This window comes from Strix aluco, chromosome 9, assembly GCF_031877795.1.
Source record: "Strix aluco isolate bStrAlu1 chromosome 9, bStrAlu1.hap1, whole genome shotgun sequence".
Lineage (NCBI taxonomy): Eukaryota > Metazoa > Chordata > Aves > Strigiformes > Strigidae > Strix > Strix aluco.
Window position 1 is genome coordinate 19,498,900 of NC_133939.1, and position 24,199 is coordinate 19,523,098.

The 24,199-nt window shown below is 52.1% G+C and overlaps 1 protein-coding gene across 3 annotated transcripts; it reads left to right on the forward strand.

Moving 5' to 3' along the window:
• The first annotated feature begins 2,604 nt into the window (after positions 1–2,604).
• On the forward strand, positions 2,605–21,645 carry BCL6 (BCL6 transcription repressor). 3 transcript variants are annotated; one of them, XM_074834005.1, is made up of 10 exons: positions 2,605–2,726; positions 11,549–11,587; positions 12,650–12,817; positions 13,895–14,116; positions 14,254–15,237; positions 15,842–16,023; positions 17,122–17,289; positions 18,719–18,849; positions 19,257–19,394; positions 20,336–21,645. In XM_074834005.1, the coding sequence occupies exons 3-10, from the start codon at positions 12,657–12,659 to the stop codon at positions 20,477–20,479; spliced, it is 2,130 nt and encodes a 709-aa protein (XP_074690106.1). In that variant the 5' UTR covers positions 2,605–2,726; positions 11,549–11,587; positions 12,650–12,656; the 3' UTR covers positions 20,480–21,645. The 3 variants fall into 3 exon arrangements, with proteins under 3 accessions (XP_074690106.1, XP_074690108.1, XP_074690107.1); XM_074834007.1 differs by lacking the exon at positions 2,605–2,726 and adding an exon at positions 2,745–3,365; XM_074834006.1 differs by lacking the exon at positions 2,605–2,726 and adding an exon at positions 9,988–11,426.
• Positions 21,646–24,199: the final 2,554 nt, after the last annotated feature.

The following is a 24,199-nucleotide window of genomic DNA, read 5'->3' on the forward strand; positions in this document are numbered from 1 at the left end:
CGATGTGGGGAGAGGGGTCCCAGGGAAATGACCCCATCCCCGGCACCCTAAAGTCCCCAGCGAGGCACCATGGGGACCGCTGCTGCTTTTGGGGAACAGAAGGAAGCAGTGGGAGTTGGGGGAGAGTGGCAGGAGCCCCTGGGGAGCTGTAGCCAGGCCCCAGGTGATGGAGAGAGGGGGAGAGAGGGGAAGAGAAGGTACAAAACTGGAGGAGAAAGGCCAAAAACCCCACGAAGGAGCCCAGGCCGCCCAGTTCCCAGCCCGAAGGGCGTGCTGGTGGCTGCTCTCTACGTCCCCGTAACGAGGAGGGTTAGAATGGAAACTGTGATGCAAGCCCAGCTTGGCATTGGCCAGGCAGAGTGAGAAATCTCCCCCGTAAAAGTGCTACTTGAACAGAAGCCATGCTCAACCTCGGGTCTCCACCGAAAAAAAAACCCCAAGCGGCAGCCCTCTCACTTCTCCCCAACGTCCTACAGGCTCTGCTGGGCACACGTTCCGGCTAAAGCGAAAGCATCACACACTGCAGAGAAATGACAAACAGAAAAGATCTGCCCCCCCCCCCAACAACCCCCTTCCTTTTAATTTCATTGGTGTAAAAGAAAAAAAGAAAAAAAATCAAAATCTCGGAGCAGAGTTTATATTATCAGGTCCATTCCTCCTTCGGCTGCTTGCAGACACCCAGGGAGACCTGTCCCTGCCCAGGGCCGGAATCGGAGTCACACAGCTTGAGCTGCACTCACTCACTGGGAATTACATATTGCTTTTTAACTACAGGAAAGCTGTCTCTCCAGCATATCTGTACCATCTCAAGTGTCTCGGGAGTACCATCCCTGTCTTGCCACCGGGCTATTTTTAATGATAATATGAGTCGGATTAGCAGAAGGGCTTTCTTCCTAATTTTTTTTTTCCCCCACCCTTCCTTTAAAGTGTTTCGGTTCAAGAGCTCAGCTGAGAAATCAAAATAAAGGCAGCACTCGGGGACTTTGCGTCCAAGGTGGCCACTCCATGGGGCTCAGTAGTGGCTGAAGCAGTAGCTCTGAGCAATTGCATTAGTGGACCGAGGGCACTGTGACCTGCAGTGGTTATTCTCGTAAACAAATTTCTATTAATTGCAATGGCCTGGGAATGCCATCGCAGCCTGGAGCGTGCCGTCCCCCTGCTCCCTGCCACAGCAGCACCTCACAGCCCAAAAAAACGACAGGGAAAGAAAAATGAGACTTGTGATCCACACACCACCACCCCCCCAAGACAAACCCTCGCAGCAGGCCCGCTTGAAATAAATACGCAAGGCTGGGCGATAGAGGCAGAAATCTCAACGGATTTACATACAGGGTGATACATTTCCATACAGGACCGGGGGAAGGCTGGGGTGACGGGCCCCCTCCTTCTGCAGCCCCCTGCAAAACCCATCCGAAATATGGATTGAAAAGGCTTTGCATTATTTCCCCCCCAGCCATCCCACACCTCCCAGCAAAGGCCTTTGCCCAGCAATAGGCAAAAAGTGCCGAAATAAAATCCCTTCCAGAAAACCCAACGCGGTTTTGCATCCCCAGCACAGTCCGACATTTCCATACAAGCAGAGTATTTACAGACTTACAGATTATTTTGCAACAATAACAACAACAGCTACAAAGAATTAACCCACCACTCCAGAGTCCTGGAAAGGAAAAGAGAAAATGGATAAAAAAAAAAAAAAAAAATTTTCTAGTCTGGAGAGTCCTGGCAAAAAAAATAATTAACATGAAAATGAAAAACGCAAAGGAAAAAGGGAAGGGGAACACATGGAGGGGGGATCTTTAAGGAAAAAGCTTCTTTCCCCAAGAGTAAATCCCCGTCGGAGGCCATGAGCTGAGCGTGGCTGTTTGCAAAAATTATTAAAAAAGCTGATTGTGGGAAAAAGAATTCTTAAAAAATGTAAAAATCCAGTGCAATGCAGCAGGATCCTGGCTTTGCTCGTTGGGTTGTATTTTTTTTTAGGGGGGTAGGGTTGCTTTTAAACGCGAAAGTGACCCCCCGCCCCAAATTAAATGTAAAAATCATATTTTAAAAAAAAAAAATAGAAGGCGTATTTTTTTTTTTTTTCAGATTTCTTCCTTTTCTCTCGCTTTCGGAGAGGGAATAGGGGTGGGGGGGCGTGGGGGGATGTGTGTTTGCACAGCCCGGAGTTGCACCCGGGACCCCCGTCCTCCTCCTCCTCCTCCTCCTCCTCCTCCTCCTCCTCCGCCGCTGTCGCTGTCTCTGTCGCCGCTGTCGCCGCTGCTGCTCCCGCCGCTGCTCCCGCTGCTGCTGCTGCTGCTGCTGCTCCGCGCCGCGCGCGCTGCTCCGCGGCCGCGCGCCGCCACCCCGCCGCGCCCCCACGTCACACACAGCACCCGCCGCCACGTGACCCACCACCCGGGCGCGACCATTAGGAATGGGGAGGGGGGGGTGAGGGAGGGAGGGCGACTCGATGGGACCCCCGCCGCCGCCGCCGCCCTCCCGGGACGCGGGCACCCCCCCCCCGAGCCGCCCCCTATGGGGGCGGCTCGGGGGGGGGGGTGCCCGCGGCCCGAGAGGGCGGCGGCGGCGGCGGCGGAGCGGCGGGGGGAGGTCCGTGGCCCTCCCCATGCTTAGCGCAATGGTAGAGTCTGCAGCTCAAATTCCGAGAATTGGGCTCTGTTGATTCTTAGAACTGGGGTTCTTAGAAGTGGTGATGCAAGGAGTTTCTAGGAAAGCCCGGAGACCAGGTGATTGCTGCTTCTATTGCCGCGGCCGATTTTACCCTTTAATTCTCTCTCTCGCGCTCGCTCTTTTTTTTTTTTTCTCTCCATTTTTTTTTTTTTCCCTCCTCTTTCCCTCCCTGCCCCGCTCCGACGCCTGGCGCGGAGCCGCCTCTATATATTTCTACCCATTTTTTTTCCCCCCCTCTTTCCTTCCCCCCCTTTCCCGCGGCAGGTGCCCCGACAGCCCTTCAATATTTATTTTTTTTTATTATCCCTTAACATTTTACATTTTTTTTCTGCCTCATTTATTTATTTAATTCCCCCCCAAACACACCCCCCTCTTCCTTGCCCGCTGTCAAGCGAGAAAAATAGGGGTGCCTGCATGTCTTAACGCTGGGAGCGTGTATAAGGGGACGCGGCGGGGGGGGGGGGGGGTGTCTCCCCTCGCCGTCCTCTCCCGGGGATTGTCGCTTATCTGGGATTATTGGCTTTCCCGCACGCGTGACGGCCGGGTGGGGACGGGGAGGACGGCGGCGGCTCCTCTCTGCACCTGCAGCCGCCCCGCGGGCGCAGGACGGCGGCGAGCGGGACTGGCGGCCGCCGGGCTGCTGGCGTTTTGCGTGACTCGGGGTCGGTTCCCAATGGCTGGATCCCTCGGTCGGGGTGTGTTATTTTTCTTCCCCCCCCCCCCCCTTTTTTTTTCACCCCCCTTCTTCTTATTTTTCCTGTTTTTTTAATTTTTTTTTTCGTGCGTGTTGTGTCGCTGTTGTCGTCTCGCCGCCGCACAAAAGCCGCCGCGGAGCGGGGCTGGCGGCAGCGCGGGGGTTCGGCCGCACCGGGCACCACCGCTCCGGCCTTTCCGCATCATTTTCCCTCCCCCCCCCACTCTATCTTGATTAATATATCGTTATTATTGTTATTCCGTCCCCGATGCAACTGCGAAACGGCTGGTGCGTTTTGCAACCTGTGGCGGGGCTGCGCCGTGATCTGTCAAGCCCCGGGCTAACAACGGGCGGTGATGGAGAAGACTTGCGGCATTTCTCTGCCCGGGGAAGGGGGGAGCCCGCGGGGAGGCTCGGCCGTCGCCGGCTGCCGGCCCCGGAGCATCGCGGAGCGGCGGCCCGGGGCGGGGGGGCGGAACTGCGCTCGCCCCGACGGTGTGTGCCGGGCCGGCCGCGACGGGCTTTTGCCGGCTGGGAAATAAAACGCGATGCAAAGCTCGGGAAGGGGGGGCGGAAAGTGTATGGAGCAACTCTGACCATTACGCGCAGTGCTCAAAATAATAATAATAATAACAATAATAATAATAAACAACCCCCGCGGGGAGGAGAGGGGTCCCCCGCCGGGAGGAAGGCGGCCGGGGGAGAAAATGGTGTGCAGCCGTGTAAGGGATGGGGTCCCGGCTGCGGGGCGGGGGGAGCCCCCCGGTGCCCCCATCACAGCCCTTCCCCTGTGTTTACTACCGCGGCGGACTTGGCGCGGCGACAGGCGCTCGTAAATCTGCCGCCGGCAGCCGCGGGGCTGGCCCCCGGCCACACGCTATTCCTGGAGCGAGCGGCGCGGCCGGCCGCGGAGAGCCGCGCAACCCCCGCGCACCGCGCCTGGCCCGCGCCGCTGCGCTCCCCCAGCCTCCCTCCGGCTCCCCCCAAAAAACCAAAAGCGAATGGGGGAAGGGACGAGGCTTTTTATTTTTTGGTTAGGTGTGTGGTTTTGTGTTTGTATATATATAATTTTTTTTAACCCCCCCCTTAAAAAAAAAAAGAAAAAAGAAAAAGGCAAAACAAAACCGAAAAAGCCCAACTTTGTTATGAAAACTTTAGTGGTCGGGCGGCAGCGACCTCTCCCGGCCGCCCCCCCCCCCACCCCCCCCTCGCCGCCCCTCCGCCTCGCCATCCTGCCGCCCCCCCCCCCCCCCCCCCCCCGCCCCCTCCGCCTTTAGTTTGCAAAGTCACAGTATGAAATGTTATGAAATCGCCTCTTGGGAAGGAGGGAAACAGAAAGCAAGGCGTTTGTTTAGAAAAATCTGCGGCGGCCTCTCAGATGTGCCTAAAAAGCTGCCTTTGACCCCCCTGTTGCATTTCCAGGGAAGAGGCAAATCTGGGCTTAAAATCATGAGTCAGAAACAACAAAAACAAACCCGGCCTGGGTTAGTTTTTTCCACTGACTCCAGTAGGCGCAGGATCAGTGCGAAGGGAGGCTGGGGCCAGACAGATGAGGCTTAGCAAGAAGCGCTGCGTTGGTCCAAAATCTCTGTCTGGGGCCAAATTCTTACCTGCGCCAGTGGAAGTGTCAGCAGGGCCGGGTATGGGATCAGGCCCTCGTTCGATCTGGGGATGCTTATTGATTCCTGTCATGAGGTTTTAAATGCTCTAAAAATTATTATTTGCCGTATTGTTCCAAAGGTTTAAAGGATAAGTGCTTTAAGAGCAAATACAGGCTGCTTCTTGACGTCCTTGGGGGGGGTTACAGTTCAAAAATTGCTTTAAAAATATTTTAGGGGAAACCTCTCATATATACACGGAGAGGCAGAACCTGAGGTTCAGTTATTTTCTCCTAATGATAGGATCTCAGGTTTAAAAACTTACGTTATAGATGGCAATTTTTACCCCGTGAAACGAATCATCAAGCCATTAAAGGCTTGATGAGGGTGTCTAGCAATTTTCCAGAAGAATGGATTATTACATTGTTCCAGTAAGAAAAGACTTCATCTCCGAGCATTCAATTTTGACTGGCAAAACAGATCAAAGATCTCTTGGGATGCATTTCAATTCCAGTTTCCAATCCCCCTCAGTTCTGACTGTCTGAGTCAATATTGGGAGAGGAAGTGGAGGTTAACTGGTTAGTTATTATTGCGAAGGAAGAAGTCGGAATGAGAAGTGATTCTTACAAATCCCACCCCAAAAAAAGAAAAAAAAAAAAAAAAAAGAGTCAAAAGTCTTTATGATACTTTTTAGACATCCCTGTTTGCAGCGCTGGGAGGACTTCAGTGTTGTCTGATGAGACAAAAATAAACCTAGCAGAAACATTAAGTTTTTCAAAACAAGGCTGGAAAAGCTCATAAAAATAATGTTGCTCAGACGCGTTTTAAGAGAAACAGAATTACATCGACAAAATTATATGTTTTCCAGGTTTGGTTGGGATGTTTTATTTTCCAAGGGGAAAAATTGCTCCTTCAGCAAAGCTAACTGGTGCCATCTAGTGTCGTGTCTTCTCCCTCCTCCCCGGCCAGGGCAGGGGCTGGCGGAGCCGGGAGTCTCGGGAGAGTGGGAACATGTTTATCAACTGCTTTTTAAAAAAAGAAAAAAAAAAAATGCTTGCCAGCTAGGAGGAAGGTGGCAAAGGAAACTCTGGATGCCACTGAACTTACTTAAGGAGCCTAATTGGAAACAACTGAGCGCTTATTAAAGTCACTGACATTTCCATATGGAGTCCTCTCCGGTCTGGTCATGAAATCACATGTGAAAATCTTTCCGAGTTGTGGTGTTAATGTGCCCTTGAATTTCTGCCTAATTTAGGATGTATTGTAAAGCTATGCTTTGGGGTTTTTGGGGGTTTTTTTGAGGGGGTGAAGCTTTCAGCCCCTGATGGCAGCAGCCTAATATTACTTTGTAGGAACGGTGTTTGGTTTGGTTTTGTTTTTTTTCAGTAAGCAGTAATGTTGTCCTCAAAAACCCATTACAAATACAGGTGGTAAAACTTTGTGAGGCAGTCCTGTGTTATAGAAGCAGGGGTGAATATCCTCTCATTTTATGTAAATACTCCATTAAAAAGAAAATCTTGTTACAAAGTCTATAGGTGAGTAAAAAGAAGCTCTAACCAGTAGGTGCATTTCTCAGTGTGCAGCTTATGTACCTTCATGTATTTATGGTGTTGAGGTTGAAAAACCATTTCATGCCTGTTTTAGTCAATGTGCTGTAACGTTTGGGCTGCAAACTCCACACGAAGAGCTTTTACTGGTTCAGTTGGAGCCTGAAATGTTGTTTTCAGGTTTCTGAGAAGTTTGTAAAATCTAAATTTGGTGAAAAGTTGCCTGTGTGCTCATAACCTCTTGTTCCATTTTATAGTAGCATGGGAGTCTATAAACGGGAGCCCTGTATGCCGAGTGCCTGTATTCTTTTCTAGTTCTATTTTTAAACCATTCTTCTGTTTGGCAAAAAGTGACACTTGGTTTCCATGTTTACAGCAGGCATTGGCAAACCTCAGGAGTTCACAGTTTGCAGTTTGGTTAGATGAGTATCCAAAAGTCAGCATCTGACCAGTAGACTCCTTCAGACTGCAAATTTAGACTGCAAATGTAGTCCTCCCCACTTTTTTTTTCTTTTTTTTTTAAATCCATGCTAGATCTTCTGTGTTCCCATTGCTGCAGGACGTTGGCAGCCAAAAGATACACACCCCTAAATTGCAGCAAGTGTGTAGTCTTCAGGATCGTTTTAAAACCTCAGCAATCTCAGTGGAGCTTCACATTTAAAGCACAGGGAGAGCTAAGGGCGTTGGGCAAGGGGAGAAATTTTTGGGCTATATTGTATTCCTCCCCCTCTTTCTCCTGGTCACTGTGCTGCCTGTGGGCTGCACAGCAAGTGCCCAGAAGGAATGTGGGACCCCTCTTTATGGAGGAGAGAGCATGGGACAAGCACGTTGCAGGACAGTGGGTCCTGAAGAACGTGTCCAGTAGGACTGGGCACTCTCTGAAATGAGTCTCCTTAAATCTGTTTGGCTAAATATAGGAGTGACGGAGTGTCTCTCCTCCGGCCAAGGGACCCCAAGCTGCATATGTGTCTTGTCCCATCCAGGCGGGATGCCAAAGCAGTCCCTCACTGCCAAGATGAGCTGTGCCACCCTCAGCCCCAGGAGGACAGAGACAGGGTGGCGGGGGGGTTGGTGCCAGCTGGTGATTTATTGCCCCGGTACAGGGTGGGGATGATGGGACACCTCCTCTGAGCCCAGCCGGGCCAGGGACCCGGCTCAGCTGCTGGGGATACTTGGCTCTGTCAGCACCCCACCGTTTGGTCAACACCTTGGTGCAGGGCTTGGTGTTGGCAGAGCATGGGGCAGGTTCCTTGCTCTCTGGAGTAGCTCCCTCGACTTCAGCTGGGACACGGTTCCTGCCTTCCCTTGAAAAATTAATATGCCAAATTGGTTGGGGTCGTTTGAAATGCTGAAGAAGGCTTGACTCCTCGCTTCCCAAGGGCACGCACCGCCTCTGCCTCACAATCAGAGCTTGGCTCCACAGAGGGCAGGGGAGTCCTCTTGAGTGGAAAACATTGGAGACAGCTTTAGTATGCTTCCCCCCCCTCCTCTGCATTTTCTTCTGCAAAGACCAAAACAATGTGGAGGCTTGAGCCGGGCCAGCTTTCAAGGGCAATCCTTTTAAACCCTCTTTTGAAGTACAAACTATAAAGTTCCCTGCAGCGCTCAAGAAAATATGCAGTTTTCCTGGTTCCAAATGCTGATAATAAACCCGTCCAGATAATGTATTGCATTTCCTAGAAACATTTGTTTGCTGGCAGGAAATTGGATCAGATTGAAAGTTAGCAGAGACTGCTCGATAGAGTGAGTGCAATCCGCTCACAGAAGGGTACGATGGAAAATACGACAGGGCTTGCACTAGTGATGCTGCTTTTGATCTGTGCTGACACCGTGCGCTAGGACTTCTCTCGATCTCTTCTTGGGTTATTATTAACCCAGCCACGTTTTGGCCTAGACGCCAACCAGAAGCTACTAAATTAATAAAATTCTGCTGTGACAGCTAAAGGATGCTTAGTGCCCCCTGATTCCATGACATCAGGAAAGCCGAGCTGGGCGCTTGCACTCCCCCAGCCAAAACCATCCTCTTCATCGTGGCTTGTAACACCCATGACTGTGCCTGAGGGGTCCCCCACACCACCCCATTTTCTTGGTTGTCCCTCTGGTCCTTGTTCAGGAGAAACCAGGCATGCCTTGGCAGGGTGGAGAGGCAGCTGGCAATGTGCCCTGGCAGGCAGAGGGGATGTTCCCTTGGGGCTGGGGAGGAAGCGGGGGGCAGGATGGAGCTTCCCCTGGGCGGGCAGTTTCAGCGCACTGTGTGGGATGAGGCTGTGGGGAAGGGAGACTTCACCCAGCCACCCCTCTGGGGTGATTGATTAGAGGGAGTCGGCGCTGCAGGCTCTGGAGGGGTAGGAGACTGGGGCCAAGGGCCGGGGAGTGATTGGTGCCCTCCCCAAGACTATATATTTGGGGGTGGGAGGAGGGCAAAGACCATGGGGTCTCTCCTATGCAAAGAGGGGTAGAGGGGCAAGGAGTCCCCCCTGTGCACAGGGTGGGAGAGGATGGATGAAAAGGGAGTCCCTATAATTCGGAGAGTGGATGGACGGAGGGGTTTCCCTGTGCATGGCAGAAAGATGGATGGGATGCGGGAATCCCTGGTTCTCCCTTCTGCCCTGGGGTGGAGGAGCTGTGAGGGTCTCCCCTTCGCGTGGGGTGCTGCTGAGAAGGGTTCCCCCCCACGCAGGTGCGCCCTCCCCGTGCTCACCAAGCCGGCTGCAGGGAGGGCAGAGCCAGCCCTGGGCTCCCTTCCAGGAATGGGTTTTCTCGGGGAGGTGCCGGCAGGGAAGGGCCGTTCCCTGAACCGCCGGGGCAGACCCATTGCCTTCCTGGAAGGCAGCAGCAGCGACAGTCCCGTGTGGCCACCCCTGACATGGGCCCCGCGCCTGGCCCAGACTTTCCTCTCCGGGCACAGCAAGCCCCGGCGTGCATCCCCGAGCACTGCCGGAGAGCCCACACCTGCAAGGTACTGAGCAGGAAAACTGGATTGGGGGGGGCTTGGGGTGATGCTCTGGCCCCAGCTGAGCCTGGGGGAGCCTCATGGGCTTTGAGGGGGGTGTGGATGGAGAAGACTATGCTCGGTCCTGGTGGTCTCTACTCCCCATCGCTGGTCTCTGCTCCTTGTTGCTGTCCCCTTCTCTGCTGGTCTCTGGTCAGAGCATCCTCCCATGCTGGGGTGCAGAGCTGGTGCTGTGCAGAGGCCGGGAGGGACAGGGTTAATGCGGCTCAGCATAGCGAGGGGAAGGAAGGTCCCTTTCCCTTTTGCATGCCCACATCCTGCAGCCGGGAGCTGCTCGGGATGCACCTGCCCGGCTCAGTGGCCGTGGGCGTTGCAGCAGCACTGCGTTGGGGAGGGATAATTTGGGAGGGTGGGGAGGGGGCTGTGCTGGGGTCCTGCTCTGGGAGGGGAGCTGGGTGTCTCTCCAGGCAGTGCTGCGGCCTCGCTTGAGTCAGGGAATTTGGCGACAGAGCAACGGCTTCTCACGTGATGTTCAGGGGCGCAGAGTTCATCTCGCAGTTTGCAACTTTGTTGGTTTATGGATGGGTCACTTCCCCATGTCTATGACACCCGGGTGAGTCCCCGGGAGCCCAGCGGAGCATGTCTGCTGGTACGGCCAAGGTCAGGATGCCACCCGTCTGCCCCAAATGCATACATCCGCTCGTATGGACGCACGGATGCATGCTGGGCTCCTTGCAGAGTGCCGTCTGAGTCCCTTGGCTTGCGATTGACGGTAGCGAGCGGCTGGCAGCGAGTGTGTACAGAAAGGTCAGAGTCTGCAGTATTTGGGAAATGAGTCACTTTTTGTGTGTGCGTAAAGTTTTAAGCTAGCCAGGCTCAGAGCGGCTCTGAAGATTTGCACTTGATGGCTGGAATGGGGCTTTAAGACACCTCGCTGGGTTTTGTGTGTGATACCTTGCCTTAAATCTTACCTCTTCGTCCCACCCCTGCATCTCCAGGGACGTGAGGGGACCTTTGGCTCCAGAACTGTGCATCTCCCACAAGGGAGAGGGAAGGGAACACTTGTCCTCACAGGACTGGATGGGCTCTCTGCAAGTGCTGGCTGCCTTGCTGTCTCCATCCAGTTATTGGGGTCAGTCCTCAAAATAGCATGATGAAGGTTTTGGGGTTTGTTGGTCACTTTTTTATTGCACTTTTCCCTGCTTGGGGTGGCTACCTGAGGACCTTCTTCCTTTGTTGGTGCCAGGCCAATTGTCTTTGCTGGTTTTAAGTAAATTTGGGAGTAATAGTGTGAGTTCTGGAAGGCAGTTGACTCCTAGGTTTTCTTGCCATGCTGCCCCAGCCACGTTGCCCATGAAGCCAGTGGCTGGAGACAAAGCTTGTGGTTTAGGGGAAGGCTTTTCCAGCAGCCAGAGGAAGGCGTTTGTTCTGGGTCCTCATCCGTCCCCGCCACTGGCTTCCTATGTGATCCTGGCCAAGTCACTTTGGTACTTGACGCCCATATCCTCCCAAGTCTGTTTGGCAGTCCCGTCCCGGAGTGTTTTCACTGGTGGCTGGAGCGCGTGGGTATTCCGAGAAGGGCAGTAGCTGTTTTGGAGGGCTGGATTCAGGCTCTTTCCAGGTTTCTGAGCAGAGTGGCAGCAGATGTTTGTGTGTAAGTCATACCTGTTAACGAGGTGCTGGGAATATGGCATTGGTCTTGGATGTGGCACTGGCCGGGAATTCGATCTTGGCAGGGGAAGAGTTATCTCTGAAAGAAGTGGTGAGAAAATTCTCGCTCGACTTCCCTTCTCCACCTGCCTTTAAGTTCCTGAGTCATGGAAATTAAAATCTCCTTGGCATACGCCCATGGTTTGGGCTAGAGGGTGTGGAAGAAGCTATGATTGGATTCTCAAAGCCTGTGGTTGTGATAAGAACGTACTGTACCGGAAGAAACAAATGTTAACCTTACTGGAGAGTAGAAGGTTTGTTATCTCTAGCTTTTATCCAACTGATACTCGAGCGAAACAGCAGGCTTGTGTCCTGCCATGGCCAATTCATAATTACCAGCTAATGTGGCATTTGTTTTCTTGTGCTTTATTTGTAGGTTTGAAAGAAACTTTTGGACTGTGAATTGAGGCATTGGGTATGTAAATTTAAATTTTGTGCTTCCCCTCCTAACCCCCCCCACCCCCTGCTTTCCTTTACCATGTTGAATGAAATGTTTCATTAGACCCAGCTGGAATTTGTTTTCGGGAGAGCAGCTGCTCTGTAGAAAATACTGTACGTTCATATGCCACTGGGGAAGGAGGAGGAGTCAGGGTTGTGGGAGGGGGTTGATCATGGAGAAATTTGGTGCTGAAGATGCAGATTCCAGCCCAAACTTCAGGCACAGGGAGATGTGGGTTCTCCTGGCTGCTAGTTGGGAGGACACATCTGAGATCGGTCAATGGCTGTTCTGTTGGGGGAAGGCTTCGTGTTCCTCGACTAACCCAAGCCTTGCTCACTGGGAGAGACTGGGCTGCGGTGTGGGTAGCAGCCCAGCAGGTTAGATGAGTTCTACTCCTCATTGCCACCACCAATTCATTGGGAAACTGTGGACAGGTCTTCTCCAGCATAGCCACCACTTGAGAGCAGGAAAGTAGTTTGCTGGTGGGTGAGGGCTGGTGCTCCACTGTGGGCTCGATTTTCCAGATGTTGAAATCCTTCAGCTTTAGTTGAGACCTTAAGGCTTGTTTTGATTCCCATGGATGGATTTACAGCCAGACAGCGGGTGGGTGAGGGGGATGGCTCCTGAGGAAGATCTGAAGGCTAGGAAGCTGTGTTGGGAGTTCATGGAGATGAACCTGAGTGGTGGTGGGAGGAGTGGGCTGGGGTGGAGCCGCCATGGGTGAGGCAGGGTGAAAGAGCAGCTGGTTAGCCAATCCTCAGGAGGGTCTGGTTGCCTTTGCCCGCCAACTTGCTGGGTGGGACTGAAAACATGCTAGGTCTCGCTGTTGGCCGAGAGACCTCACTGAGCAGCCTGGCAGGTGCTTGGCATGGTGCAGGGCTGTTTGCCTTGGGACCAAGGAGCTGGTGCTGTCCCTACCAGCGGCAATTGGCCATCCCAGAGCACATCCCAGAGCACCAGCTGTTTTTTTGCTGGGTTTAGGGTACTTGCCTGGCTACTTCTCCATTCTCATCCTCCTCCTGCTTCTGTTTCGAGCAGACTCAAGATGGCCTCACCAGCAGACAGCTGCATCCAGTTCACCCGCCACGCGAGCGATGTCCTCCTCAATCTCAACCGCCTTCGAAGCCGGGATATCCTGACTGACGTTGTCATCATTGTGAACCGGGAGCAGTTCAGAGCCCACAAAACAGTCCTGATGGCCTGCAGGTGAGAGCAGGGTCCCCTCCCTGCCTCCCTTCCCTGCTCCCTCTGCTTTTGGCCACCAGCAACACTGCTGCAGCCTCAGGGTGGCTCGTGGGGTTTACAGACAGGGAAACAGAGGCAGAGAAGCAGATCTGAAGGGGGCTGCTAAGAAATTTGTACCTGTAATAGGATTAGAGCTGAGACCTTTCGCCTCCAGTGCAGTGCCCACACCTTTCTCCTTGCATGCTCACACCTCTCTCCTCCTTGCATGCCCACATCTGCCCACACACAGCCCATGGAGACAAACAGGAGCACAGCAGACAAGAGACACATCCCTGAAGGCAGAGCACAAATGCTCTGCAGGCACAGGACAGGAGAGGGGAGGGAGGGCTGGATGCTCGCTGGGGTGAGCGAGTCGTCTGTGACTGTGGTGTCCCCTGCTGCTGCTATTTTTAGAGCTATTCCTCCCTGGCTTCCAGGCCGCTGGCTGTACCCACCTTTGTTGATTTTTTGCAAGCCTGGTGGGGTCTGAAATCCCTTTCCAGCTCCTAGGATTGCTGGAATTGCTTCCTAGTGAATGCTAATTAACATCCCACCATTGCCCAGTTGAATTACGGCAGATGCCTTCCAGGGTCTCCTGCTGACAAGGTATAAAGATTTGAAAAAGCCAAGGTTTGACTATTAAGACATCTGAAACATGTTTTGCCAACATTTCCTTTTTTTTTTTCCTTCTGGTTAAAGAGTGAGCATGGATGCCCCAAGAGGCTTCTGAAAGAAATGAGTCACAGTGGGAAGGGGGTGGTGGTAAGAACAGCAACAAAAAAAAAAAGGGGGAATTTCTAAATGGAGGCAGTGGGGAGTTGTTGAGCAGGTGAGATCTAAAAGCAGGCTGTTCCAGTTGCGAAAAGTGCAGTGCAGAAGTCGCTTACTAAGCTGAGAAACCAAGCTTGATAATAAGGGGGAAGCTCAGGGAATTCTGTAATTGCCTCCTCCTCCCTTCCCGTTCACGAACCCCTCTGTGCTAAGGGATTTCAGACAAATTCTCCTTTCTTCTGCTGAATTGTCATAACACTCATCTTTTCTCCTGTCTCATCTCTGCAGTGGCCTCTTCTACAGCATCTTCACTGACCAGCTCAAGTGCAACTTGAATGTCATCAACCTGGATCCTGAAATTAACCCTGAGGGGTTTTGCATCCTCCTGGACTTCATGTATACATCCCGCCTGAACTTGAGGGAGAACAATATCATGGCTGTGATGACCACAGCACTGTACCTGCAGATGGAGCACGTGGTTGATACCTGCCGAAGGTTTGTCAAGTCTAGGTGAGTGCCATGAGTGAACGCTGGAGAGCCTGGGATGGTGTGTTTGGGTGGGAGACAGGAAAACTGACAAAGTATCTGCAAACTTATCCTTATGGGCTGAAAATAACTGTATCTCCCTACTTTTTTCTTGGTTCCAGTGAAGCGGAGATGGTTTCTGCTGTGAAGAGCCCAAGGGAAGAGTTTTTGGCTGGACGGATGCTGAGCCACCCAGAGGTGATGGCGTATCGGAGCAGAGATGTCTCTGAGAATGGCATGCCTCTCCAAAATGGGTCCCTCTGCAATGGGAGGGCCTTTGCACCTGGTTTGATCAATAGTTTGTCTGGATCCCCCATTTCCTATCATGGATACAGCCCTCTCCCTCTAAATAGCTTCCTTGTGGATGATGAGTTGCGGGAGATGAGGATGCCTCTCTCCGAACTCTCGAGGGCAGGTGCCTTCCCCAAGGAGAGGATCCTGCCATGTGACAGCTCCAGGACAATCCCCACCGAGTACATGAGAACCATTACTGACATCTCGGCCAACATGTGCCACGCTACCATCTATGCTCCAAAAGAAGGTGCTGCTGAAGAAGCCAGGAGCGACATGCACTACAGCGTAGCCTCTGGCCCCAAACCTGTCGTCCCTTCGATCCGGAACAATGCCTATTTCTCTTGTGACAAAGTGGCCAAAGAAGAGGAGCGGACCTCTTCAGAGGATGAGATCAGCCAGCACTTTGAGCCCACCAACACCCCCCTGGACCGCAAGGGACTCATCAGCCCCCAGAGCCCCCAGAAGTCAGACTGTCAGCCCAACTCGCCAACCGAGTCCAGCAGCAGCAAGAATGCCCGTATCAGCCAGAACTCCAGCTCCCTCTTCACCAAGAGCCCCACAGACCCCAAAGCCTGCAACTGGAAGAAGTACAAGTTCATAGTCCTCAACTCTCTCAATCAGAACACCAAGCAAGACAGTGCTGACCAGAATGAGATGGGAACCCTCTCTCCTCGCACCTACATGCCCATGTCCACTTGCCAGCAGTCCATGGAGCCAGAGCATCTCAGCGTGCAATCCCCCACCAAGATGAGCGTGAATGGAGAAGACTCTACTATCCCGCAAGCAAGCAGACTCAACAATATCGTTAACAGGTGAGATTTCCCCACCCTACCCACCCCCCATCCCCGTGAGAGACAGGACTCCCTGCATTGTTGATGAGGGTTTGGAAGTGTGTGAAATATCTGTATCACTGGACTGGGAAGTCCAGCCATGAGCAGGTGGAAGCCTCTGCATTTGGTGGAGCACTGCCAGTGACATCGGCTAGGTGCCAGCCGTCCCCACCGTAGCGGTGCCAGCCTGAACTGGCGATGCAATTGAGAACAGTGGGTCAGGAATCCCTGGCTCACTTTGGTGGCTCTGAATTGTTTCTGGAGCCTGGATTTTCCCAGCCTGGTTTTCACCAGATTGCCTGTGCCTCAAGCTTTTGTTTGGCTGTAAGCATTGGAAGAGCCAAACGACCAGGGAACAGTATGCTATCCTCTAGACCTGGATGTTCCTAGAGAGCTTTGAGGTCATTTGGTGATGGGCACCTGAAGGATTGAGGCTCAGGGATCAGGGCTGTGCTGTGCATCTCACCACAAAAGTGTCCCCATACAAAACGGCTGTCCCTCGTGTCGAAGGGTGCAAACAAGGGCCCAGTAGCTCAAGCACAGCAAGAGCTTTCTCACAGCTGTGTGTGTTGCTGTCCTTCCACAGGTCCCGGGATGGGTCCCCCCGGAGCAGCGAAGGGCAGTCCCCACTGTACATGCATTCGTCAAAGTGCAGCTCCTGTGGCTGCCAGTCCCCACAACATGCTGAGATGTGCCTTCACACCCCTGGCTCAAACTTTGGAGAGGAGATGGGGGAAACCCAGTCTGAATACTCTGACTCCAGCTGCGGTGAGTCTTGCATCCCTGGTCTCCTTTTTCAACCAGCAGGCAAGGTTGTGTAGTCTGGGGACCCATCCACACAGTGCCCTGTGTCCAAATGGGCACTCAGGCCTCTCCCTGATGCTGGTGGATCCCAAGGTGCTTTACAGTCCCCTCTCAACTGGCTGATCAGCTCTGTGCATGCATTTGAGGGACACATGCTTATGGGAATTGCTTCCTTCCTCTCCTTCCCCAACACCATCCACATACCTTGTGCAGGGAGTTAGTCACCTGCTGCAAACTTGGCAGCTAAGGACAGGAAGCAAAGTGCACCCCACCCCACCAGAACCACAGGAGAACAAGCTTGGCAGATGTAATGACCCTAATGGGGATTGGGCAAGATGGTGTGGCTCATGTGTCCGTCATGATATCTTTGTTATCAGGGAGCCCAATATGCATATCTGGAGAAATGCAGATAATGAGGCTTGCAATCTTGTTGCAAAACTCCACAAGCCAAGAAACACGTATCTGTGCACCCATCTGCCTGTAGCTCAGGGAGCGGGAATGCAGAATTGTCACCCGTGGTGTGGGCAGAGATCCACAGAGGGAACCCCACTGTGGTGATGCTCAAAGCTACGCACAGCACTTCAGAGTTAGGCACCCTCCTACTGGGGGCACCTGCCTTGTGCTTCAGATGGTGATGGACTTCCCATGCTCAAGGAAGACATCTGTACATGTAAAGGTTTAAGACCTCTAAAGATGCTGGAGTTGCCCCAGAGCTGAGCATCCATCCTTTGGAGGATGCCTGATAACTTGGGTGCCTTTGTGGACCTCTCTGAAAGATGTCCAGGTGATATGCTGGCTTCTTAGAAGCAGCTTGTGTCACACTGAAGGAGAGATGGCTTGCGATGACTTTGCTTTCTCAAGCCATGCATGTTGCTGCTGTGTGCACAAGGAGGTCAGGAAGTAACGGCACGGTGCAAGCACTGCTGCCCGTGAACATCTGCATTCAGCTTCTTCCAACACTTGCCCTGGCTGCCCCTCTCCACCATCCCAAACCCATCCCATGGCATACAAAGAAGCTGGCCCATGCATTGCCCATCTCATTGCTCTCCTCTGCCCTCCCAGAGAATGGAGCCTTCTTCTGCAACGAGTGTGACTGCCGGTTCTCCGAGGAGGCCTCTCTCAAGAGACACTCTCTGCAAGTCCACAGTGACAAGCCCTACAAGTGTGACCGTTGCCAGGCTTCCTTCCGTTACAAGGGGAACCTTGCCAGCCACAAAACCGTCCACACAGGTACAGCGTTGGCCACAGGGACAACTTACTGGGGAGGCTGCGGGTTGCTGGGCATGTAGGTGTTTATGGCTGGGTTTATCCCAGGTCCAGCATCCCCTGCTCTGTGTCACAAGTTGTCCCTGATGGGAAGAGCAAGGTGCTTTTCTTGGCACTGCCAGGGAGCCCTTGGGCAAAGCACCAAACCTGGGAACTGAGGAGATGCTGCCTGGCCTCACAGCAGAGATGGAGCTCAAGCTCCTTTGCTGTAAAGCACTGGGCATTACTGTTTCTAAAGGCATCTTGCAAAATGCATGGCTGGAATCAGATGCATGGCCTCCAGGTTACTTTGTGGTAGACTTAAAAAAAAAAAATTAAAATCAAAATAACATTTAAGGAGGGGTCTGGGATTATTTTTTTCCTACATCCTAGAAATCCAGATCATATCTAGCCTGGCAGAAACTCTGCTGATGGGAAAATCTGTGAATGGATGGACTCTGTGAATCAGCACAATGAAAGCTGAGAAAGGAAGGGGATATTAAGGGTTTAGTCATTTGCTGACAAACCTAGGGACTTTTTTTTTTTCATGCTTTTATTAATGCTTAACATGTCAACAGCCAGTTCACTAGCTGGGGAAGGGAAGTCCATGCTGACAACTCAGTGTTCCTGCACTGAATTAGACATAAATTCCCTCAGCTGCAGCTGAGCTCCAGGAGGGTTGCACAGGTGAATGAGACGACACAAATGCCAGGGCAGAGTTCGAGGGTACGTGGGGTCAAAGCCTGGAAACAAAAGAAAAAGGCAGGAAGGGATAGACAATGGATGTTTCCCACTCCATATCGAGCCCATCTTCAACCATCCTAAAGAAACTAATTAAAACCTTTTTGCAGCTTCCCCCATCTCTGGGGGCCAGCAGCGGTGATTGTAACCAAATAATGACTTGGGAGCTGGGTCGCTGGGCATACCTTGGCTTTCTGCTCTATCAGCTCTTTTTGTTCCTCTAAAGAGGTGACAAACGGCCAAGGCAGGATGTTCTGGGGACCATGAGGAGCCCAAAGGGAGCCAGGTGGCCCTGCAAGTCTTACTGATGGCTGTAGGGAGACACAGGCACCAGCCACTGTCACAGGGCCAGGAGGAGCAATGCTGTTAATCCTCACTGGCAGAGCTGCCTGACTTTCTCTCTTGCCCTGAAGGCTGCACTCCAAACCCAAAAAAGAAAAAGTACCTGTGGTGCCCAGGTACCTCCTGAGCTCATCCTGCTGTGGGGACACCCTGAGTTGTCCTGACTGATGCTGCTTGTCCACAGCCATCTCCAAAAGGGACAGGAGTCAGGGCTAGTGCTTCATGCCATGGGGTCTGGCACCTGAAGGGACTTAGCTTTGGGGAGCATCATGGATCATGGAGGCTGAGCATGCCTGTACTTAATCCCTCACCCTTTGTTTGGGCTCTGCAGGAGAAAAGCCGTACCGCTGCAACATCTGTGGGGCACAGTTCAACCGACCGGCCAACCTGAAAACCCACACACGCATCCACTCCGGAGAGAAACCCTACAAGTGCGAGACCTGCGGGGCCAGATTTGTCCAGGTGCATGTGGCCTCTGGGACCTGCAGTGCCTGGGGAGGTGGGGCGTGACTGGACCAGTGATGCCTCATGGCAGCGAGGAGCCTGACGGGCCATACTCACTGCCTTGGGCAGCTCTTCCCGTGGTGTTGTGGGAAAAATAGGGTCCCTAAGGTCCACGTGGGCCAGTTTGGCTTAGTAGGAAGCCTGATTGCTGGTTTTAGCTCCTCTCCTCCTTTTGCTGGTAAGGATTGGAGATATCAGACCTTGGACACATGGTTTTTAGCTGGGAGTCAGGGCCACAATTTGCAGGTCCTGCTTGGACCAAAAAAAGGCAGCTGGGCAGAACCCTGCTTATGGTGGGATGCCCTTGCTCCCAGTGGGGTGCCCTCATCCCTGGGGCTGTCCTCACCCAATACTGCTCTCTCTAGGTGGCCCACCTCCGTGCTCACGTGCTCATTCACACTGGGGAGAAGCCGTACCCCTGTGAGATCTGTGGCACACGCTTCCGGCACCTGCAGACCCTCAAAAGTCACCTTCGAATCCACACAGGAGAGAAACCGTATCATGTGAGTGACCTTGCTTTTTTTTTTGGGGGTGGGGGGGGCCATGTCTCTCAGCCAGGTCTGGGGGAATATGCTGCCAAACCTGGGGGGCTGGGAAGACAACCGGGTGATCATGTGGGCTGGTTGCAGCACCCTAATGCCCTTCGCCAGCTTCATGAGGCCCCATGCCAAGGTCACATCACTGCTCCTTGTACCCCGTCCCCCTCTTGTGCATTAGCCAATGCCGACGTGGTATTTTGTCATGAATGGCTGCATTGGAAACACTGACGTGCAGCCCGGGCTGGGTACATGTTAGCTGCTCTTCTTTTCTTCCACCCCATCTGGAAGAAGGTCACACTTCTCCAAATAGCTGTGGCTTAAATTACAGCCACCCGCTCTGTGTGGGGATGGGGGAGAGGAGCAGACAGCCTGGCCTGGGGTCCCCTGTGCCGGTGGCACCCAGGCCGAGCAAGCAGCCTGCCCTGCCTTTCTTGCAGCCCTGGGTGCTTCCAGCTCTTTGCTGAGGCTTTTCTGGCTTTCCCCATCTGCTAGAGAGGGAATCGGAGCAGGGGTTATCATCCAAACATCCCTCTGGGGCCATCCAGCTTGGCAGGGGTCAAAAGCAGCTCCCGAAATAGCCCTGTAGCTGGTTTGAGCATCTAGATAAGGAGCTTGGCACTACATCCACCAGAGCCAGGATCCTCTCCTAAGGGACCTCAGCCTTTGTGCATCCCATAAACCGAAATGTGCCACTGAAAGCCTGGGATGGGGTGCCCCCGGGTGGTGCTTTTCCCATCATGTCCCCAGTTTTCCCTCATCCACCTGTATAATGGAAGCAGCACCCTGGGGTAGCTGACAGAGAACAGGCGTTTGCTGCGGGACCCCCACCCTGAAGGGGAGGACATGTCCCCTACCATCCCTGCCACCACGTCTCACACCCTCTGCCTTCGCCTCTCACCCCACAGTGTGAGAAGTGCAACCTGCATTTCCGCCACAAAAGCCAGCTGCGGCTTCACCTCCGGCAGAAGCATGGGGCCATCACCAACACCAAGGTGCAGTACCGCATCTCCGCGAGCGAGGTGCCTCCGGAGCTCCCCAAGGCCTGCTGAAGGCACAGGATTTCCCAGGAGGAGGTCATCTTGGGGCGGGGGGGAGAAGCTGTCCAAAGGATACTTGCAACACTTTAAAAGAAAAAGGAAGAAAAAAAAAAAAAAAAGAAAGAAAAAAAAAAAATTCATCATATGATGGAGTGCCTCTAAACCCATAGTGCAGATAGGTGGAAAAACATTAGAAATTAAAAAAAAAAATTACAAATACACGGGTTTTATTTTTCCCAGTTATGTGAAACAAAAAGAAAAATAAAATTATTCAGATCTTGCTGTATATAAAACGTAAAAAGTAAAAATAGTCATTTTAAATGTCTGTGCAGTGGAGTGTTGATAAACTCTGGAGTCTAACCTTCACAGCCTTTGCCGTTTGAAGATGAGGAATGTAATGTTGATTTATGGGAACAGATTTTTTCTTTTGTATGCAAAATGTGTGTTCTTTTAAAGAGAAAGTATGCTATTAAAGAGAGGGCTTTAACTTTTTTAACCAAAGGTGAAGGAATCTATGGCAGAGTTGTAAATATATATAGATATAAATATATAAATATATATATAAAATAAATATATATAGACCTTTAAAAAAAGCTATATTAAAAATATATAAAATGCATTAAAGGCTCAGTTGGACTCTGCAGGCAGAAGCCACTCTGAGAATCTTTATTATGATAGAGCACTTAAGGAGATATTTTAAAGTATTGCATCTGTACAAGTAAGAAAATATTTTGTCTAAATGCATCAGTGTATTTGTATTTTTTTGCAAGTGAAGGTTTACAATTTACAAAAAAGTGTGTATTAAACCAACAAAGCTGCAGAAGGAATTTAAAATAATAATAAAGTGTAATTTTTTTTTTTTTGTTCTAGTTCTCAGTCTGTATATATGTAAAATGTGGTTTCGCACGGTGCCTTTCTTTTCAATGGAAGTTTTCAATGTATGGACTATATTGAGCTCAGTTTCTTCAAGGTACAGCCTGATGTTGCAAAAGGAGTTTTGATGGAACTCTCTATCGGGGAATGTTTTATTTTTTTGTTTTTGGTTTTTTTGGTCTTATTTTACATGCTTGTGTTATAAACAATCTCGGGAGACAGGGTTTGGGCTGTGTCTAAACTGCATTAATGCATTCTGTAAAATATAGCTGTACAAATAAAAGAATAAAATGAAGAAAAGTGAAGTATGATGGAGTGAAGGGTCTGTTCTTGCCTGTCCTTCTCCTGAAGCACCTTGAAGGCCAGTGGGTGCCCCAGGAAGGGGCTGAGCATCTTGGCTTGGTGCAGCCCTGGCCCTGCATTGACGGCAGCAGCCTTTTCCAGGATCAAGTGAAGATGGTCTCTGACATGAGGTCAGAGCAAGACCTGAGCATGCTGCTCTGCATCCTGGGGGGGACTGTCCCACTGTGCCACCTCCTTCATACTTTCTGCATTTGCACTGAGCAGCCAGCAGAAATAGAGCAGAGCCTGGGAGAGACCTTTTGCTGACCAGCCCAGGGCTGCTTCCAGATGGCTGGGTAGCTATTTATATTTCCTGGAAACCGACGCAATTGCCAGAATTGTTCAGGGAAGAAGGCTGCCTGCTGCTCCTCTCACTTTCCAATGCCTGGGGTGACAGGGGGCTGCCTGTTCTGCTGTCTTGTGCAATGCTTCAGTGGACCAAGGTCTGTAACCCTCTCCAGGAACTTACTGGCTGATAGCATCTCTGGGCTTCCAGCCATTGCACACTGGCTGTGGGCCAGAGCTGAGAAAGCCCAGCTTGAGGGAGTCCCCCTGCTCTCCCCCAGTAAGCAGAGGAGATGCTTTGGTCCATTTGGGTGGCTGTGTGGAGCTGGGGGGTGAAGCCACGGGGTGACCAGGCCCCTGGGAAGTGGGGATGCCTGGGATGCACGCAGGCGCCTTGTGCTCTGTGCAAGCAACCCAGCAGCTCTTTGCTGGTGAGGGCTTACTAGTTGCAGAAAACCAAAGAGCCTCATGTAAAAAGCTGCTTTGAATTACACAGGCAGGACCGGCTGCAACCAGCACTGGTGTGGGGCTGGACCACTGCTCATCATGGCCTAGGGTGGGGTCTGAGCCACCCAGAGCTTGTTTCGTTTTTTAGATTAGTTAATTCATGGATAATTTTGATTCAGGGCTTGGGGGGTGATTCACAGTGGGGGTCTTGGAAACACCATCTGAAGCGGAGAGCCTGGCTGTTTGCAGGGTCAGATGAGACTGCAGTAAAGAGGAGCTGGAGGTGAAGAGAAGGATGAGGTTTCAACACACCATGGGACAGAGGTGTACATGAGACAACCAAAGCAGCCCTGCATGGGAGGGAAATGCCAAGGCGGGGGGAGCCAATTTGCAGCGCTGCTTTGCAGGACCCCCAGCTCCTCTGGTTTGTCTCCCAGCACACCAGACCTGCTGGCATGTGAAGAAGCCCCCCAAAAAGCAAGGGCTGAGCACTGAGCTGGAGCCAGCCTCTCCTTCCTCCTGCTGTTTGATTTGGCTGGGCAGGATGGCTGCCTGGCAGCCTGCAGCAAGTGCCCGCCTGCTGCAGGGCAGGCTTTTTGTGGGGTGAGGTCCTTTGGGCCACAAAAACCTCTCTTTTCATGCATTGTCCCAGGGCAGGAGCCTATTTCTCACCCCGCAGGCTGGGTGCACTCCACTGACTGCTCAGCAGGACTGAGCCCAGCACAAGCCCTCACCAGCTTATTTGTGTTAGGTACAGGGTGGGAGAAAAAAAAATGGCAACAAACGGGGCATTGCCTAAGCATTGGGAAGGGCAAAAACCTGCTTTCCCACCTTGCTCCCTCACTTGCTTCCTCTCTCCACTGTAGGTTTTTAACATTTGGTAGTACTGCTTGTCCCCACAATGGGGTTTTGACACATACACTATCCTCATTTGACATACATACTTAAGTTTCTCCCATCTCTGTCAGAGGCTGCCTGTCTTTTAGTTCACTACCTCTCTAATTACTGCAGTTGTCACTTTTGGAAGTGGCTGGGCTGGGCTGACAGCCCCACTTGCCCCAGACAAGCAGGCTGCATAGCCATGACCTCTATTTCCCATTGACTTGCTCAGCTGCATTTGCAAAATAAATACTGTATTTTCCCGGATCATGGCTGCGTTTCTTCCTCCTGACAGATTTTTTTTTTTTTAAACAATGATGTCACAGCTTTTCCAGGCAGTTCAGCTGAAGCAGTAGCAATCGCTCCCTTACTATCCACAGGCCAGAGGTCTGCAGGCATCTGGCACGGCCAGCCAGTGCCAGCAAGCTTTGCTCAGCACGGCGGGTGTTTGCAGAGGCGAGGGAGCAGTCACACACAGGGCTGCCCTACACGTGTTTTCTGGCTGTGGAGCCCACAAACATTGAACTGGTCAGGCCTGCCCATGTTGATACCACTGAGGTATTTGCCTTTTGCAAACCCAGCTCCAGATACAGAGTCTGACTCTTGCTGAGCCTCAGAAGAAAGGTCACCACCAAACTGATAAACTGGCTGGTTTCCAGGAAGCTTCCCGGAATGTCTTTGAACAGCTCTTTTGGTACCCATCTCCTCCTGCCACATAAAGACCTGCCCAAAAGGTGGGGATGTGGTTGAGTTTTCCTTTTCTTCAGATTTCTTCTGCACTGAGGAAAAAAAAAAAACTCTCCACACCGCCAGCTCCTTCCTCACTTTACTTCAGGGAGGCCCAGCAGAGAAATGGGGATTCAGGTTTCCTGGGGCTGAGCAGGGCTCTAAGGGTGCCCAAGCGAT